This window comes from Dipteris shenzhenensis, chromosome 16 (genome assembly GCF_047967505.1).
Source record: "Dipteris shenzhenensis isolate YYH24624 ecotype China chromosome 16, Dip_SZ_1.0, whole genome shotgun sequence".
In the NCBI taxonomy this organism is placed as follows: Eukaryota; Viridiplantae; Streptophyta; class Polypodiopsida; order Gleicheniales; family Dipteridaceae; genus Dipteris; species Dipteris shenzhenensis.
In genome coordinates this window covers 30,314,698-30,334,570 of record NC_141611.1, presented here as the reverse complement: position 1 = coordinate 30,334,570, position 19,873 = coordinate 30,314,698, and the positions used below count along the sequence as shown (strand labels likewise).

Below are 19,873 nucleotides of genomic sequence, written 5' to 3'. Positions count from 1 at the left end.
TGTCACTCAAGCGGCTCTCAGATTGTTGCAATGTGTTTCCACGAGAGAAAGAGGGAAGGGTGAGAAGGGAGAAGAGAGGGAAGAAGGGAGGGAGAAGGAGAAGGAGAAGGGAAGAGGAGAGTGAAGGGGGATGGAGTGGCGAACACAAAGGCACTACAAAGGAAACAAACACCCAAAGACACTCTTGAAGAGAAGAGGGAGCTTGTATTCCAAACTTGTGCATACAACAATGAAGACCAAAGTCAGCCATTTGCTCTTTTATACAAGTCACCTTTTGAAGGGAGGGCCCATCCTCTTGGGCCCATCTAGCTCCAAGACACAACCCTGGCTCTATGGACTTGCACAGTCCATCAAATCACATCACTTAACCAGCTGTGGCATATTGTTAACCAATTTGTTAACATGCCCCCCTTCTTGATCTTGATCCAGTCCTCTAGATCGTGCAATGTTCATGGTTCATGGAATGCTTGTTGGAAGTATGGATGAGTCATTCGTATAGAACTAGGACTTCAGGGTTTGTGAGTTGAGTACTTGTGACCATTCAAAGAAGGAATAAGAAAAAGGAAAAGTAAAATCTAAGGGGTAGGTTATTAGGAAGAAGGTGTTAGTAGGGATTGATGTAAGATTCTAGTGGTGTTAGTGTTAGCAGAGTAAGTAAAGTGCATTCTCATGCTCCTCTTAAGTCCCATATTTTATTTGAGTAGGACTTCCAATGGATTCTCATCAGACTATGTCTTTGACATGCCATGTTTGAACGCTTGGAGTTGTGCATGACATTTTGTCTTGCTTCTCTGCATTGAAGTTCCTTTAACATCCATTTTATGGATTATATTTCATTGAGGATTTTGCTTGGAAGTATTTGAGCCCAATAAGGTTGTGGCACCATCTGGAGATTTTATTTGTCTGAGTCATTAAATTGAGAGGAGTCTGATAATACACCATAGAAACCCCTAAAATGAGGACTCTGGCTGAATAGGTTTATAGAAGGGGATTCTAGGAAAGGCGTCTAAGCTAGAAGTGAAAGAAAATAAAAATAAAGAAAAGAGGATGAGTAGAAGTTAGATAGTTAATAGTGATGTTAGTAAAGGAATGCGAAAAAAGCTTTGAGGGTCACAAGAAACTCATCCAAACCCATATTGGTGTAATCACCTTCACCATGGAATTGAATGCATCCTCGAGAGCTACTTGTGGAGAACCACTTGTCATTCCATGTGTGAACTCAAATTCTAGACCCTGATGACTTAGGCATAAGTTAATGCCTTGTTCTGTTTTGGCTCTACTGAAGGGATGTGTTGTTGATGCTGATTGTGGTGTATTGACTTTCCGTAGTGTTTGTAGCTTATCTTCTCGACCAAGGAGACCTTGGACTGATGTACTTGTGCTTTGCTAAGTGTGGCATGTTGAGCACCTGAAGAGGAATGACTGCCTATTTTCACCTAGGACTTCCACATGTGACCTATTGACCAATTGTGACCTAGACCTAGCAAGAACATCATTTTGTAGACCACCAGAAGAATATGAATTGTATAGTTATTTGGGACCCCATGTCTGTCTGATAATCACTTCGAAGGAGAGTCACTAAGACATCATTGGAGATATTTGTTGGCGAGCAGTTGTCATCTGGTTGGCATGGGTTGTTGATTGCTCTAGCGAGGCTTGGGTAACCATATATTAGATTTGCCAAGATAATATCCTTGGGCCTCAAGTAGTCTTGTGGGACCCATTGGGAATGTACCTTCCTTGTTGGATGGCATCGTCTTCTTCTTTGAGGTTGAGGTTTGTTGTTTACATGAGGGGGTGGCTGGCGATGGTGAGGCTTGATGTTTAGAGGAGGGGGTGGCTTCATATGTTGAGGGTTCTTTGGAATCCAAAAATATGAATCACCCTCAAAGTGTCCTTGAGCCTTAAATAGATCCTTTCGGACCCATATTTGCTTGGTTGCTCTTCTTCTTTGTTTTCTTCCTTGGTGGCTTCCTTGTCGAGGTGGGGAGGTGGAAGTAGTTGCTGATGTTGATACTTGGCTAGCGATTGATTCATCTTGATGGGATGATTCATCACCAAATAGCCCTTTGTAAGTGTCTTGGATCCAGCTTTTACCAAGAATGGCGCCTTCCATTAAGGTACCTGCTAGAGCTACTACAAAAAACTTGCAAGGCACAATGTAACTGTCCAAGGAAACTTTCAATATTAAAGAACTAATAACCTTAATAGAGGTACCCTCTATGGATTGAATTTCAAAATCACATAGTTGAAGGCATACCTAGCCGAGATGCTTTAATGTCTCCAAAGAGATGAGGTTTTTGCTTGCTCGCCAATCTGCCATGGCTTGTATTCGGCATGTTGTACCTATTGATGTCAGCTCTACCCAAAGTTGAGATGGATTCATATCTATCTCATTAGGATCAATGGCATTGTCAATTCCTAGTTCAATTTGATTAGGTAGTACTGCTCTTATGGTGTAAAAAGGTGTAATTGAGTTAAGTTGTTCATCATCAAGGTGCATCGCCTAAGTGCCCTCAACAGTTGTTGTGGTAGATCTATTGCCACCAGTGTATGCATCCAATCAAGTGAGTCTTCTAGTTTTGGTAAAGGAGCACACCAAGGTTCATTAAGACTTTTCTCATTGTCCTCTTTCTCATATTTTTTAATGAGCCTTACTAGCACAGACCTATTGATGGTATCTGATTCAGCTGCAAATAGATTTCGGACCTAGTATGAGCCTTCCATGTTTGGAGATCAATCCTCACGACTTGCTGATCTTTCCTTAGATAAATTTTGTTGGAGCACCAATCATGGATCAATCTTGTCATACGCAAGAAAGGTCTCCTTAAAATAGCCTCATACCCAGGGTTGTTTTGGAAATCCATTACAACAAGGCACACCCATTATGTGAGACCAAATGTTTTGATTTTAATGTCCTTGAGTACTCCTATGGGATGAGCCATGCCTCCATCAGCTAATTTAACTACCAAGAAGTACTCTCTCGGTCAAGACTTCCCCACTTTTCCTAGCATTGTTTTGTGATGATGCTAACACTTGCTCCTTCATCTAAGATTGCCATAGCTTTCTGATCATAGAAGGAGATGGGTAACATTGCATTTGTGTCATCACTTTCAAAATATTGGTCCAATTTGTTGAGTGGCACCCTTGGAAGGTCTTGAGTGTGATTGGGAGATTCAACATTCTCAAGATTTGTGGGTTGAGGTGTCACTATTTGCCCATTCATCCAATCCAAGAGGTCTCTCCATAGAGTAGGACTACCCCGTAATAGTGTTGCGATGGGCATCTTGATCTCAATGGACAGGAATGAGGCTACTAATCCTGCAATGTCTTGAGGACTAGTGGTAGGTTCCCTACCTATTGATTTTGACTCTTTTAAGCCATTAAGGACATGTTGTCATCCTCATTAGTTGTTGCAAGGCAGAGTCTTCTTCAAACATCTATGGCATTAGGGTGGATCCCTCTGTTGAAGGTCATGACACACCTTCTTCATTTACCCTTTCAAGTATTTGCAAGGCTTTTGAGGTTCGAGCATTTATCTCATGTCTTGGATGAATTGTATTTGCACTCTTGGTTTCCTTGAGCCTTTGCTCACATTGCTCTTGGCACTTGCGTTTCAATTTATGCACCTCGGTGAGACTTTGTTTCCCCACCCATGAGTTGGGATATTCACCATGACCCTTAGGTGTTGTGGCTTGGCCATGGGTTGAAGTTGTTATCGTTGCCCCATTTGCCTCATGCGGGTGGTTGTTGCTAGTACCGTTTGAGAGAGTATCACTAGAGGAAGATGATGTTGCTAGGGAGGCTATATCTTCATCCGACCCATCTTGGATGATGACCTTATTTTTTTGCTTTCCAATCTTCGTTGCACCCTTGGTGCTTACTTGTGTTGATTCAGTTGCCTCGCTAAGCTGTGATGTGCTAGCTTTGTCCCTTTTGGCTTGTTTGCAAAGCTCTTTATTAAGGGCTTTAGCTTGTAACATGATACTGATGACACTTGGCCTCTCTCAACGCTTAACAAGTTAAGGCCTGTGGACTTTGATGGCCTTCTCATCGAGCAATCCTTAAAAACATGGTCCACACCACACCTAGTGCACAATGGTAGTGGTGTATTAGACGCTGGTGCACATGTGATTGGTTGCTTATATTGCCCCTTATATGGACACTCATTGGTTGGGTGTGGCCCTTGACACATATGGCATTGAATGGATTGTGTCTTGGTCAAGTTCAAATATCCCATTTTTTGAGGAATCGGTGCTGTTCGGTGGACCGAAATGTATTGCTGGTCACCTTGTATAATGTAGTGACTTATAATGCTAGACCAATTTGCATTGTCACCATTTTGGGGATAGTTGTGTCCATTGAAGGTAGGTCTTGGGTCTCCCCAATCACTAAGTAGCTCTTCCACCAATACTTGATTCAGGGGAGTAATTCGTGGAGGTGGTGATTGAGGTCCCAGTACTGGTGGGGGTAATGGAATATTTTGAGCCCTAAATTGGCCTTGGTTGGCTGATGTGGCTCCTTATATTGCTAATTGTGCCTCATTGGATGGATTGGGCCATGCATGCAATGTAGATGCAGCCTTTGTTGTAAATAGGTTGAGGAATCACCCTAGGATAATGACATTGGGATGTGTCATGATTTCCCCAACGAACACAATGGGCACAATAGAGTGTTGGATTGTCTCTAAGACAAGGGCATTCCTTAGTGGGAGGACTTCCAGTGCATACCTCACACCATATGTTATCTCTTCATGGGAATAGATGGGGGTTGCTAGGGACATCTTTTGGTGCTTCTATCTTCCATTGTTGGCTCAACTTGTTTAATAGATTTGTTTCCAACTCTTCCATGTTTAGCACCTTGGTTGCTTCTGAGGTTAAAGCCTATGCTATTTGGGACATATCAGAGGAAGCTAAGGATTTATCCTTTTGGGGCATCTCCCTCATGTTATCCCCTAGGCGTATCGCCGTCTTGTTGCATAGCTCAAACGATGTGGGATTCATAGCAAACAGATGATCATGCAGCTTAGCATCTCGTAGCCCTATGAGGAAGCATGGCAGAAGTTGCACATCACTCATCCTCTCATGAGGTTCACATCATGAGTTCAGATGTTTAATCCTAGTGATGTAGTCTCTTAAGGACTCAGTGTCCTGCTTCACCTCATAAATCTGGTTAAGCGGGCTCCACTTGGGACCACTAGGGGCAAACCCCACAATGAAAGATTTACGCAAGGAGTCCCAATTTATTTTCTCCTTAGGGTTTAAGGCTCTAAACCATTGTCTAGCCTTGCCATCAAGACTCAAGCTAAAAGCATTAACCTTGTCTAGATCCCCGATATCACCAAAGCAGAGATTTGTTCAAATGTCACAACATGGGAGACTAGGTCTTCTTGTCCTACAAAATTGGTGGTTAGCTTGGAGATTGTGATGGGCTTGCTCCATGAGGGGTTGGTATCCCTTCTTAGAAACATTGGTGGTGGAGCAGTGGACCCCCTTCCTAGTGCTTGCACTAGGATTCTCATAGCTTCATCTCTAAGGACCATTTGCGATATAGGAGGAGGTTGTGGAATGGTGGGCGATGTCCCATACATTGATGGTCTTGATGAAGGGTTCCATGGATTTAATGGCACAAGGTTGGGATGGGAGGATCCAGGCCCATTAGGCATTGGCATTATGACTTGGGTCAGGTTGGGCTTAACAGATTGGTTTGGAGGTCCTCTGGTATGTTTCCTACAGGCATGGGACTATAAGGGTCACTTGTTGGGTAGGGAGTATTTCCCATGTTTTGCTGCCAAGGAGGCATCATAGGGGCTTCTAAGGTGGAGGGTCTTAATTGTGAGCCTTCAAGGTTACGGACTAGTCGAGCATCTGCCACATTCAAACGATCTTCTTTTTAGTTGGAAATATAATCACCTGCTTCACCCGCCTCATTTTCAGCATGCATGCTCAGTTCTTCTACAAAATATCCTCTTCTTGCTTCACCCATGCCTCCATTGGCCTATCAACCACTGATTCCAAAATAAACAATTAGTTCCTATCTTCATGCAAATAAACATCTAGTCCCAGCATACAAAACATGACCTAATATATACAATAGTATCAATTTCACCTAGTTCCTATCAGTAGTAGTACTTCAAAATTGGGGTCCTCGAATTTTGCCTATCAACATCCCCCCCTTATAATAATAATGTCTCTAGAAAGACCAATCATCTTGGACTAAGTTTGTGTCTTCTTTCAGCTCCTTCTCATTATTGTCGATGGTAGCACTGTGTATAGATTCAATGATTGCTTGGTAAGTTTCTTTTGACATTCTTTGTGTGATAGCTTGTGACAATAATGACAATTACCTTTCTTTTTCTTGGTTTCACCTTTTGATTTGCTTTTGTCTTTAGAGAAGATAGTTTGAGTTACATCACCTCTAGATTTGTTCTTTCTTGTCTGCTCCTGTCTGCTCCTCATGGAAGTAATCCAACAACAAAAGGAAATGATTTTGCCGCCTCCTCTCAAAGAGACATTTGGTGGTGTGAAAACTTTGATAGGACTGAAGTAAGGAATGAACAATAGTGGTTATCAACTTTCTATAATCAACTATCTCATCAAGTATTGATTAGCTATTCTTTGAGATCAGTTACCTTGGTAAGGTATTCTATAATGAAATCACCCTTATTCATAGACAAGTTGTTTATCTCTTACCATCAAGTACATGATTCATGCTTCATTATGGGAGCAAAATATGGTCTCAAGGTCCAGTTATTGCAAGATTGGAGGTGAGGAACAAATATCTACTTGACCAAAAGAGCAATCACGAACATTGCTTGAGCATCACAAGCATACCAATGTCTTTGATCTTTAGTCATTGGGGTTGTTACAGTTTGAATCCCTCTTTGTGCTACCATGGAATGATTAAGGAGTTGGTGAAGTAGGATGAGACTCTTGCCTCGAAAAATTGCCCATAGCCCTCTAGTTGCCAAGAGACTCTTTATCATGAATATCCATATTGAGTAGTTAGTATCATCATGGACTTAGAAAGATGTCTCTTTATCATGTCTTACAACACAAAATTTCCAAGAAATCCCCGCCCCTCAATCGAGAGCCCTTGAAAAACTAAGGAAACAAATAGAGGAATGAACATGTGCATGCAAGACACTGAGACATGTCAAGATTGAAGATGCAATTATAGAAGTATACCAAGTATAAGATGTACACTTGAGAGAGAGCAAACAATGATATGAGATATGCACAACATCAAGAATGCCTATGGATGCCTTCTTGATGCAAGAATCCTGTGAAAAGAAATTCTCAAAATAATAATGGAGTCTAGTGAAATTCTAGAAGACTCAAGAGGCTATTGTAACAAGATGGGAATCCCGCTAAGGCCCTGCCTTTTTGAGTGTTATTGTAAGTGTAAATTGGAAGGAAAGGAGAAGAGAAAAAGCAAAAGGTGAAAGACGGAATGGGCCATTAAACATGAGTAGGGACATGGACATTTTAGCAAGATACCCTCATTTAAATAATATCATATGCTTTTAATAAAGGCGGTGTGATACACAAAAACTTAATCCACACAAACTGACAAAGTCACTAACCTCACAAAGAGACAAAAATGTAAACTTTAAACTCATTACAATGACCTAAACTTCCACTAATCCTATTACTAACCACTTGTTAACATGGTAAACTTGACAAAAGCGTAGTACTTAGAATTGCCATCTCTAGAGAGAAATACCTAGCAAAAGACAAAAGCACTTAAGATCTCCATAGGAGGACAAATACCTGACCCTAACAACACATTAGAAAGCCCTAAAAAGCCACTAAATCAACATTTAAAATGGTAAACTTGACCAAATGAGCTAACATTTGAACCTTGGACCTGATTAGCATCACTAAACAAGACCATCCACTAGGACCCTTGCAGGGCCAAAAAATCAGATAGTTCAAAAACCAAAGGTATTGCAAACCAAGGGTTTATGGATTTCAACTAATGCCATGTGTTGACTTATGAAAACTTTGTGATGAAATCTTGCTTCTTGATGGAATGAATGGATGGATTGTTTGCTGTTCCAAAAATATTGGTTGCCATGTTAAATCTATTCTCTAAGGTTGCAAAGATCTCCCAACAAGTGCACAATAATTTGAAGTAAATTATTGATCAAATTGCCCTTAGACTAGATGTAGATTTGGAATCAACACCATGGGCATTAGATGGACATAATGTTGATAAGCAATTGCATACAAATAGATCACACAAACTTCATCTTGTGAGGAATAGACACGCACTATCATTTGAGCTGTATGTAGAGTCTATGAAGATTTCAATGCATTCGGACAACATATGCAACTATAGGATGGGTAGATCTTGCGCCAAAGAAGAGCAAAAGTAGATTTTGAAAGATGATGTCAAAATAGATTAGCCTCTAACATGAGGTAAAAATTACAATTGAATGATTAACCTCGGTAGGAGCATTGAATCAAAACATGCTTGGCCTATAGAAATAGAGAAAACATAAAACAACAACACTTCTAAATAGTTTTGACTAAATAAGTATCGCTTATCTCTCTGCATAGAGAAAATGGGATTGTGCAAAAAAAAGAAATGACCAATAGATGAAGTGGCCTCCTTTTGTTGATTAGTAGCTATCCGATAGACAAACTCTAAATGAAACTTATCAGAAGTTAGATGGCACCTATCCGATAGACAAACTCTAAATGAAACTTATTCAGAAGTTAGATGGCACCTCTAAACAAAGATTGCACGAGGTTGAGAGGTAGACAAGAAGCGTGATGGTAACCAAAATCTCTGGTACTATTGGATAGAATTGACACTGGAGATGAACTTGACAAGAGGTGTGGGATTGAGCATGTACACAAGGGTGGAGGTGAAATGATGTATTCTTTAAAGAGGGGAATCCAGCACGTGTTTGCATAGTCTCATTGCATGCCCAGACTAGTAGTTAACTCTCTCTCAAGATGTGTGTTGTTGTTTGAGTTAAATTTAAAATGTATTTGCACAGCTTTGTTTTAAGTTTTTGAACACCTAGGCTAGCACTTCTCTCTAGTTTGAGTTGAACTATAAATATGTTTACATAGTCTAGACTAGCACTCACCTCTCTTGAGTATCATGTGTTATAAAAATAAAATGTAGAATGTGTTTGTATAGTACTATTTTAAGTTTTTATTGACCTTGGAGAGCACTTACCTATCTCTTGAGTCATGTGTTATAGACTGAGTTGAACTATAAATATCTTTTCATAGTCTCTTTTTACATTTTTAAAGATCTAGACTAGCTCTCATCTCTCTCTCTCTCTCTCTCTTCTCAATGTTATAGTTTGAGTTAAATTGTAAGTATGTTTGTAGAGTCTAATTTTATGTTTACATGTTATAGTTTACATTGAACTTTAAAATGTGTTTGTATAGTTTTGTTTTGGCCTTTTCATGACCTATGCTGGCATGGCCCATACACACGCACCCATCCTAACCGCTAAACTAGAACCTAGGCCATAACCTTAAGGATATTTCTTTAAAATTTAGACATTGTTGCCCTTGTTAATAGACAACATCTATCACCGAAATTTGTCGCAATCCTTGGAAACAAAGACCCTCTAGGTACATCTTGGTTCCCACTACCATGGGGTAGGGGTCACTACATTGAGCAATGCTCATGGCAATTCAAACATATAGACAACCACAATCTAACCCTTCTTAATCTTGTTGATGAACATTATCTATCAACGAAAGTCATCCTTGGGAACAAAGACTTTCTAGGTATGTCTTGGTTCACACCACCACGAGTTAGGAGTAATTGCAATAGGCAATACCTTTTTAGAAAACCAGAATGCAACCCTTGGAACAAACTCCTCATTTTTATGGATACTATCTATGAGCAATACTAGCCTTGACCCTTTGAACAAAGATTGTCCCTAGAGGTCTTAATTCTATGTAGTTTCCACCACTGTGGGGCACGAGTCATTGCATCAGGTTTTCAAATATAAGTTTGAGTTGCTTTTTATGAAATTTTTAAATTTGCAAAAATTTCAACAGTCTTTTATTGTGGTTGTACTCTTTAAATATGGGACTCCAAAGGGCCTAGTTGTCTCATGTAATGCTTTTTGAAATTCCACGACTTATGTTTTGGTGTTTAAGTTAAATTTTGGAAATGTTACACTTGAATCTAGCAACAATAGCATGTTACACTCTAATTTGCAAAATTATGAAATTGCTAGAGTAATTTATTTTCGATAGCTAGCATTGAATCAAAATCGATTTGTGCGTTGTAGCTTGTCCATCTACCAGCATTTGTAGATGGCTCACGCAGGTGAGAAGAGAAAGATGCTTGAGCATCTGGAGCTTGCTCAAATTCAAAAGACAGTTCTATAAATGAGAATGCACACTTCTTAATAACCTATCAAGCAAGAAATTGTTGAAAGTACTTTCAAGGATGGTGAAAGTGATTTGGAAACCCATGTTAAACAATGGCAAAGTGTGGAGTGAGAACCCTATGATGGCCACAAAATCTACTTTTGTCTCCTCAGTGTCCTCTCTTTCCCTTTGAGGACACTACCACTAATATTGACCTTTCTGGTCACAATGGTTACATGTATGTGAAGCTTTTAGTGCTTCCATTTTTGCATTTGTTAGCTTACTCCTTCCCTTCTGCTTAGTTGCAAAAGCCTCTGAGAAATTGTCATGGGAAGGACTCAAAAATCTCTCCTCCTAGTCGAGCACCATGGGTACCAATTCTTCTTAGGTCAACACATTCATCCTTCCACTAGCTATCAGTGGGAGAAACATTGGGTTGACAACTTAAGGAGTAATGATTAGAGTAAAACAAACGAAAAATCACATACAACAAACGTTCGAACGAAGACACAACCGAACAATCAATGGAGCAAGCATAGATTATACAGCTTAGGAGAAGTTACACAAGTAAATATGACAATTTTGGTTGGCCAATTGATCAAACTTGTACAAAATTGTTTTACAATTCAATAATGGATCGACGACCCGCAGCCATGTCCATTGCGTGTACCATGAAAACAATGGAGATAACGATATGGGACGAAGGGATACTCATGATCGATATCAAGGTCCAAACCCATACAATGAAGGGAGTGATCTTGATGGAGACTTAAGTATCAACATCATGTCAAATGAAGTCTGCAAGATGTTAAAGTTTAAGAGCCTAAAGCCCTCTCTGTTCAAAATTTGATCGACGAATCACCAGTACCCACCGTTGGTGTTGACGTGATAATGGATCATCGATGAGTCAATGCTATTAGAGTTCGTGATTAATATTGGATACCATTATGCCACGAAACCTTGAGACAAGATCTTATATTTACATGAAATCTTGAAACAGGATGAGGGTGGCAAGAATACACATATACCTCCACACTTTGAGCAAGACTATAGTCTCCCGGATGTCTCAGATGATGAGTATGGTGAACATGATGGATTCTATTTTTAAGGACACTACATCACATGTATATGTGATGTTAAAGTTTGAGGTCAACATGCAAGACATTGTTGCTTTCCCATGCAACATCGTTTTTATATATCATTTTGAAAGCATACTTTTGGAAAGCCTGAGTTCAAAACTTTAGTATAAAAGCAAACTAGAAAGCATGAAGGAGAGTCACTCAAACAAGAACTAACAAAACAGAGTCATAGATATTAAAAATAGTATTATTAGAGTGTTATTAAAACAAAACAGTCGTAGATATTAAAAATAGTGTTATTATTCCTTGGCACAAAACAGAGTCATAGATATTAAAAATTGAGTGTTATTAGAGTCATAACAGAACTAACTGGATGCATGGTGGATGAAAAGGAAATTCCCATTTACTTGTGTAAGCATATGGAACTCTTAAAAAGCTTTTACATGTGTAAAGCCTTGAATGGATCATGTGAGCGTATTGGCTCTATTATGCACACATTGTAGCTGAGCTTTGGAAACAAGTTTTGAATGGATATCTAAGAGGATTTAGCTCTCTTACGCACACATTCAAGCAACACTCCATAAACAAGCTGAATGGTAGATATCATTCGTAGTAAAGGCATGCTTGAGATGATGAATTGAAAGTAGTGTGTGTGTGTGTGTGATAGATAGTGGGACAAGAAAATAGTCAGTAGTGCTAAATAACAAGAGCCAACAAGACAACGAGAGAAAAATAAATAGTACTAAATAACAAGAGCCAACCCTCATTTCACAAACAAAACACACCAATTTCTTCATTCGAAAAAGAGGAATAGAAGCCTTACCGCCAAGGGGGAAGGCTAAAACTAGATATGAATCTCACTCTAGAATTTGGAAACTACTCTTCCTAGGAGCCACATTTCTTTTGGTGAGTCAATATACATTGTCACTATCAAGATCATGCATAAGGAATCAGAGACTGGTGTTTCGAAGCTGGCACATGTCATTTGTTTTCTAGGGTTAATCCAAAACAACTGCTTTTGTACTTGAATGAACATACATAACCTAGGTTGATAAAGCTCTCCATTGAGCAGACTTCCATACTAGTACCCTTCTTAGTTCTACTGATTGGATAACATTGGCAGTTGCATATTAGTGTGCAGCTCTCTACATTATTCAGCACTCAGAAAGATAAACTTCTTGTCCAAAAAAAAAATTTGCTGCCCTCTTATATGTTCCAATGAGACTTCAAAGTGAAAAAAAAATGTGAGCCTCAGTTCAGGTTGCTCTACTTCATGCTTATTTCAAAATAAGCAAGAGAAGATGGGTTAGGAACGGAGATCTCACCATCAGACTCAGTTGAAATTATGCAGAAGATCAATTGAACATAAGCAAACTGTTAAACTTCAGATTTTGTGAGGGTCTTATACAGAAGGTGACGTGGCATTGGCAAAATTAGTGCACATAAAACTAGAGACAGTCAGTGCTTTGCAGCCTCAATAAATCTCACGGCATGCTACTAGGAGCATGTCCAATAGTGGTTAAGTTGCACGTTATTTCATTTAATGAACTCTGGCGTACTTTGATCACTTTGAACGAAACACCACCGAGAACCTAATCATTTAAGAAAGGACTTCCTTGCACAACTCTGATGAAACTGCTATGTAAGAACTGCAAGTCTTCTTTTTACATCCTTGAGAAGATCAAACTAAGACTAAGCACCATTTCATTTCTTACATAACATCATGTTTCATTGCACTGGCCTCTCACTTGCAATGCCCAAACCTCACATTTCTAGGAGCATACAAAAAACAATGAAGGCTAAGATTACTGGCCAACAGCTGCTCAAACACCTCAATGGCCATGATCAAAACCTCTACTGGACAAGTCACGAGCAAGACACCATCCTCGTCCATCTAGCCATCTCATCAGTGCCAGTATCTACTGCTACCTCGAAAGCCTGAAGCTTATTGGAGTGCAACCATAAGGTGTAATGCTTGATCAGATCAGAAGTTTTTCAATAGCATCCTGTAACAAGCAGATTAGAGGATCTTCAATATTATCTGTTGGGGTTAAATCAGATAACAATGCATGTGGTAGCTACAAAATACTGTGCTTCACCGTTCACACTCTTCCATACTAAGAAACAATGTTCAAACTAATGAAAGCCATAGCTATCAGTTGCTGCAAAACCCTTATCATACCTTCAACTGATTGATTTGGCTCTTCAACTGACTTCCCTCATTTGTCATGACAGAACAGGCTATGACAGGACGAGATACCCCACATGCTCGTCCTAATGCTTGCTTGGAGGGCACAAATACATATGGAACATTCTGAAAAGATAACAAATAAAGATTACACTTTACGGCCACAGCCACAGCCTCAGCTACTTCCCTTAATCTCCAGCCAACAATGGAAGATGCAAACCTTATCTTCAGCCAATAATGGAAGATGCAACAGGATTTCAAGGGGCTCTGTATCCGCTGCCATGACTATAAACTCTGCAATACCCCTATTCAGGGTCTTTGTTGCTAAAAATCCAGAATTCCACATCTCTGTCAGGAAATCAGAAAAGTTGTCCAAACAACAATATACTCCAGGTTCTAATGCTGCTAAATCTACCTTCATTTGCACCCTTTTTCAGCTGCTTGTAGTTGGCAGCTTGCTGAACGATATCCATTATGGTTATCGTAAGTTGTGCATCTGCCAAAGGGTATGCCTTGGGATTCACGGTCTCTGAACCCTATCATGAAAATGTACGAATCAGATTAGATCTTCCGTCCTATGAAACTCCAATCTAAGAGGGAATCTGAATGCAAAAGAAGCCCGAACCTAAGGGCTAAAAAATATCTGCAAAAAAATGCACGGCCAAAAATATATTTCCCTCAGAAAAACAACTCTTATAGAATTCCAACTTTATTATCCACCATGAGATAAGGCAAATACCAGTATGCAGACGTGTAAACTGTGGGGAGGCTACACCCACTTCAAACAGCCATGTACCAAGAACCTTACCTGCTCTACTGAATTGACATGTCTAATTGAAAGAATTATGTGGGTAATTCCACAACAATGACAGGACAGATCTCAGCGGAGTCCAAGCACAGTTCAGATCTCAAAAAGGTGTACACACACATGGGAAAGGAGATGTGTATCCAAAACTCGAAGTACAATCTGTTACAAGCAAGCGCATCAAACGGACAAATGGCTACTCTAACCAAATGTCGCTTCAAGCAACGACCTATTGGAAGCAAAGTGCGAGACTGTCGACTGCGAACAATCACATACCTTCCCAAAAACCATAAAGTCAAAGCACAAAGGCGGCACTATAATATTTACCAAACTCATAGCATAAAACCAAAAAAGTCGTTGCAGTTTCGACTTGATACGCACAGGCTTAAATCATCTGCTCCATCACACACAGTAGCCACTGAATATACAGATCCGTTACGTGTTCAATATTAAGATCTACCTTGTCCTGCCACGTGATGTCCACATGATTTATTATTGCCTGAACAGCATGCAATGGGCAGTTGAGCTGTGAACCACAGCTAGACAGATCGGTTAACAATCTGACCAGCCTAACCCTCGTAGGGTGATTTACGGTGAGGAGGCATACAGCAGATGAGCAGAGACGAAGGGAAGGAAGCTACGGTAGGATCGAGCACAAGAATCCGATACAAGATTGAGGGAGGAGCTTTTCGGGCCGAATGCGAGCAAATGGAGGAAGATCGAAGTGCAAGGACCGTGCTCAAAGGGCGAAAGCCAAAAGGAAGCAAGAGGAAAGGGGCAAAATACCATGAGGAAGCGAGACGACGAGCTTGAAGCTGGAGGAGCTGATCGTGAACTTGTTTCTGGAGGTCTTCTTGTTGGAGCTCCTTGTGCATATGCTTCTGCTGCAAGTTTAACTCTTTAGGTCAAGAACCCTAAAATCTGGCTCTTGGAAGGAGAAGACGTTAGCTTCTGCCTTTACACTCATCCTTCCACCTACTCTCTCTCCTCTTTCAAGTGCTCTTGGCTTTCCTTTGACCAAGATTCACTTGACTTTACCAACTCTCGTCCACCATCCATCATCTCATGCCCTGTCACTCACGGCCTGCCCGCGCTCATGCTACAGCTGGAACTCTTGTAGGGAGATTTAGGCAGGGTTCAGACTAGGCCGACGGCCATTTTTCAAAATGCTGTGTGCAAGGGCGCCCTCACGCTTGGACCAATAGCGTACGCGGGCCCAAAAGTGGTAACTGAAAATATTTGTTCGAGGGTTGAAGGCCGCCCATAAGATGGCCGGTGAAAGAAAAGGGCCGCGAGACAGCCTAATTGGGATTGAATCCATGACGAGGGACCTATACAATGAATGCCTTCCCATCAAGCCAATCAAATTTGCATGTCATTAATGCCTCTTACTTTATATACAGTTTGTCCACCAGATAGTGTGAACTACCACAGCTGTGGACATGGCTTCAAAATGCTTCACAACACCCGTGTCTACCAGCCTAGTCTGAACCCGCCCTTACTACGCCAGCTTTGCAAAAAGCACTTCCCCATGAAAGCTTTGTGATTCCGGCTTGTGAGAGTAATGAGGACCTAATAAAAGAAGCTCGCAGTTTGTGCACTAATGGCAAGGCCTGGGCATTTTAATGCTGGGCTAGAGTTGGCAAAATCCACAAAGCCAGACCAACGGTCCGATGCCAGGGAAAATGCTAGGCGTAGCATTTTGGAGCCATGGGGATGCAAATCCTCCATGCTAGTGGGGCTAGTCCAGCCCCACTGGCATGTGTGAGGAGGCCCTATAAGCTCACACCACATTACTTACCCTATCCTGTGTGGGGGTCAAAGGCCATTGTACCTTAACCCTAGTTGTGTACAATACTCAAACACATATATAAATGAATGACAAAGAAGAGTAGGGTGTTTTACACACACCAAAACTTGTGTGTCTCTCTCTTCTGTTTCTCCCTCTCTCTCATCCTCTTCCATTCTGCTTCCATTGTTGAGATCTCTTGACTGGTATCAAAGTGCGGGTGTTCTAGCTGAGTGTGCCTAGAGCCCGAAGTTTGCTGCTGCAGCTCTGTGGGAGGAAGGAGAAGCTCCATTGGGTGACTTTACTTGCATCCTAATGTGCATAAACCTTTGGAAAGTTCTCTAAGTAGTTTCGGTGCAAAAAAGACGTTTTTTAATGGTTTCCCTGTTCCTTTCGACGATTGAGAGTTCGGAATGACTTGCAAAGAAAACCATTGCTTGCTTTTGGTATCCATTGCACTTCGAGAGTTTGAAAACCCCTTCACTCTTGAATTTGGGATCATTTCGTTGGATTTCTGACTCACTTTCTCTGCTTCAACGTTTTTTTGCCAGTGTGTTGGAACTCAAGTTTGAAGCAACCATTTGTAGATCTGTCAATTCTGGTGGACTCAGGAGGCCCCAAAACTTCTGTGTTGCTCATCATTCGCATTCCAGTGGAGTTTACATTGGGACCACGGTTTCAAAAACCATCTGTTCCATTACGTTCCGAAGGCCCAAAAACTCCTACCTGTCAGCTCTTGTGCGATTCCATTGAGATTTAGAGAATTTATGCTCTTTGAGATGTCAAATCGCAAAAATCCATTCAAAGGTTCAAACCTTTGATTTTTTTATTATAGGTCAATTGCAAGGGTTGACTCCCCGTTTCCCATTCATCGGTTGGGATTCCCGAGTTCCAGTAGAAGAGAAATATTTGTAGATTCTCTTGTTGAGTCTGATTATGCAGTGATTCCCATGTTTTGAAGTATCTTAGGTCCTATTTTCAATAGCAGTCATTGTTGTAGGGTCGTGATTTTTTAGACATACCTTATGCAGATCACTCTAGTTGTAGTCTAAGCCATGTTGTGCGCTCATTTGTGGTTTGCCTTGGGTTGCAGTGGATGCTTTATAGGCCATTTGGATGCATTGCGATCATTGTTAGATGTGCTAATAGGCCCAGATTGCCTTGTGGGATGTTTTATTGATGGACGTTTAGCACACATATGCTATTTTATGCTCAGTGACAGCTTTGACACATTGCAATTGATGCATTGATAGTGCTATGCTCTCTTGGATGAGACATTATTGTTGCTTATGCCCATGGGCAGTGTTTATGCTTGAGGCATTTGGCTCTTATTGGCATTGGGTTTGCCATTCTTTTGTCATTGCAGGTTGACATTTTCTTTTGTGGGCTAGATTTGTTCATATGGATGCATAGTATATGCACATGAGTCAGTTGCATTTTGATGCTTTAAGTTTTGAGGTTTGGTGATACTACCTTCCATTGTGGCATACATATTTGGGTGCACTTAGTATTTGGTGTGATTTCCCTCTTGTAGGTCCTAGCATTTGGGATTTTGCTTTATTTGCATCATGGCATCCTCTTCCATGTCTGAAAAGGAGTTTTTCAACATTGAAAAGTTTGATGGGACAAACTTTTCTCTATGGAAAGAACAGATAAGGGATGTGCTTATTCAAAAGAAGCAGATTAAACCCTTGGAAGGGATTACGGCTATGTCTAAGGATGATTGGAATGAGTTGGATGCATTAGCAAAGTCTATTGGTAGACTTAATCTTGTTGAGTCAGTTTATTTCATAGTAGTAAAAGAGTAGACTACGAAATATTTGTGGAAGAAAAATGTGCCACTTATGAGTAGGAAATTGCCTCTAATAAAGTTTACCTCTTGAAGAGGTTGTTTGAGTTGTAAATGAAGGAAGGGGTCTCCATTGCTTCTCACTTAAATGGGTTCAATATTATTTTCAGCTGGCTTCAGGCTTAGAAGCTGAATTTTGATGTGGAGACAAAAGCAATATTCCTCTTGTGTTCATTGCCATCCTCATGGGATACCTTCTGTACAGCTATCATGTAGTAACTTTGCACCTGATGAAGTACTGAAGTTTGATGATGTTGTGGGTAGCTTGTTGGCTAAGGAGATTAGACGGAAGTCTATAGATGGCAACAAGCAAGATGCAGCCTTAAATGTGTAAAAGGGTAGATCACATTTCAGGGGGAAGTCTCAAGAAAGTGGGAAGCCTCATAGCAAATCTAGGGCACGGAACATTGCGTGTTACCATTGTGGCAAGAAGAACCACGTGAAAAAGGACTGCTACAAGCTAAAAAGAGAGCAAAAGAATAAGAAAAAGAATGCAAATTGGGGTGCAAATAAGAAGAAAGAGAGTCCAAGGGAGGACAAAGGAAAAGTGAAGATCGAGGAGATCAATGCAGTAATTGATAATAGTAACAATGACATTCTCTTCATGTCTAGTCTACCTGCAGAGCTGCTTACCACTTCAAATGATGCATATTCCCAGGATTGGATTTTGGATTCTGGTTCTTCATTCCATGTTACTTCCCATAGGGAATGGTTCTCCACTTATGACAGTGGAAAGACAGGCTGTGTGCATCTTTGAAATAACTATGCATGTGACATAGTGGGAATAGGTGACATAAAGTTTTCTTTTGCAAATGGGTCTGCATTTGTTTTGAAAAATGTGAGACATGTACCTAAGCTGACCAAGAGTCTCATTTCAGCAGGTCAACTAGATGATGTTGATTTTCAGACCACCTTTGGATTTTAGAGTTAGAAAATTCAGAAGGGCTCTATCGTTTTGGCAAGAGGTGCCAAGTGTTGGACATTGTATCCCTGCATGTATCAAGGGTGTCTGTTGTTGCAATAACCGAGCAGCCAAGTACTTCTTTGTGGCATTATCAGTTGGGGCACATAATGGAATGAAACTCTTATGTTGTTTGGGTTATGTACAGCATTTGAGTTTTTTTTAACTTTGAAATTTGTGAGCAAGAAGGGGAGAGAAAGAGCTTGAAAGGCTTAATTTGGTGCATTCAGATGTATGTGGTCCCATGCCTACACAGTCATTAGGCAGGGTTGAATACTATGTGACATTGATTGATGATGCAACTCAGAAAGTGTGGACTTATGCTATAGCTCCAAAGAGCACAGCTGCAACCACTGCCTCCGACAATCCTCTATCCCAATGCCCCCCTTGAAATTCAAGAAATCCCTTTGACGACTCCATGCCACAACATGGTTGGACGCCATCGCGATGATGGGGATATGGACCTTGATGCGGAGGCTAACAATTTCTTTAATCGTAGAAATAATAACAATCAAGGTAGGCGCCCCCTGGGAAAACTTGAACTTTCCAAATATAATGGTAGGGGAGATCCAGCCCGCTTCCTCCAGCATTTTGATGTCGCATGCCGAGTAGGTGGAGATCAATTCCATGAAACCAAGGTGGCCTAGTTTCCCATGGCCTTAACTGATGAAGCATCTAAATGGTACCTAGATCTCCTAATGGAAGAGCGAGCCACATGGGACCTGCTTCAAACAAAATTCAAAAGGAGCTTTTAAACGGAGAGGCTAGAAGATGATCTCGCTCTCCAATTACATAAGATCGAACAAGGCCGTCGAGAAGATGTACGCACGTACTTGGGCAAGCTAAA

The 19,873-nt window shown here is 40.7% G+C and overlaps 1 protein-coding gene across 2 annotated transcripts; it reads right to left on the bottom strand.

Moving 5' to 3' along the window:
• Positions 1 to 13,111: 13,111 nt before the first annotated feature.
• LOC147892816 (uncharacterized) lies at positions 13,112 to 15,436 on the bottom strand. Of its 2 annotated transcripts, none has more exons than XM_087387543.1 (5): positions 15,214 to 15,436; positions 14,038 to 14,151; positions 13,843 to 13,946; positions 13,617 to 13,748; positions 13,112 to 13,440 (listed from the first exon to the last, which is right to left on the bottom strand). In XM_087387543.1, exons 2-5 carry the CDS (start codon positions 14,093 to 14,095, stop codon positions 13,414 to 13,416), a joined length of 321 nt encoding a protein of 106 aa, XP_087243669.1. In that variant the 5' UTR covers positions 14,096 to 14,151; positions 15,214 to 15,436; the 3' UTR covers positions 13,112 to 13,413. The 2 variants fall into 2 exon arrangements, with proteins under 2 accessions (XP_087243669.1, XP_087243668.1); XM_087387542.1 differs by having other exon boundaries at positions 14,038 to 14,158; positions 15,214 to 15,435.
• Positions 15,437 to 19,873: the final 4,437 nt, after the last annotated feature.

Excerpts from the sequence above, each read along its gene's own strand:
- LOC147892816 (XM_087387542.1), bottom strand. Across the intron at positions 13,947-14,037 it reads GAAAAAGGGTGCAAATGAAG|CAACAAAGACCCTGAATAGG; the intron begins GTAGATTTAGCA and ends CTGGATTTTTAG. Across the intron at positions 13,441-13,616 it reads GCCAAATCAATCAGTTGAAG|GATGCTATTGAAAAACTTCT; the intron begins GTATGATAAGGG and ends TGCTTGTTACAG.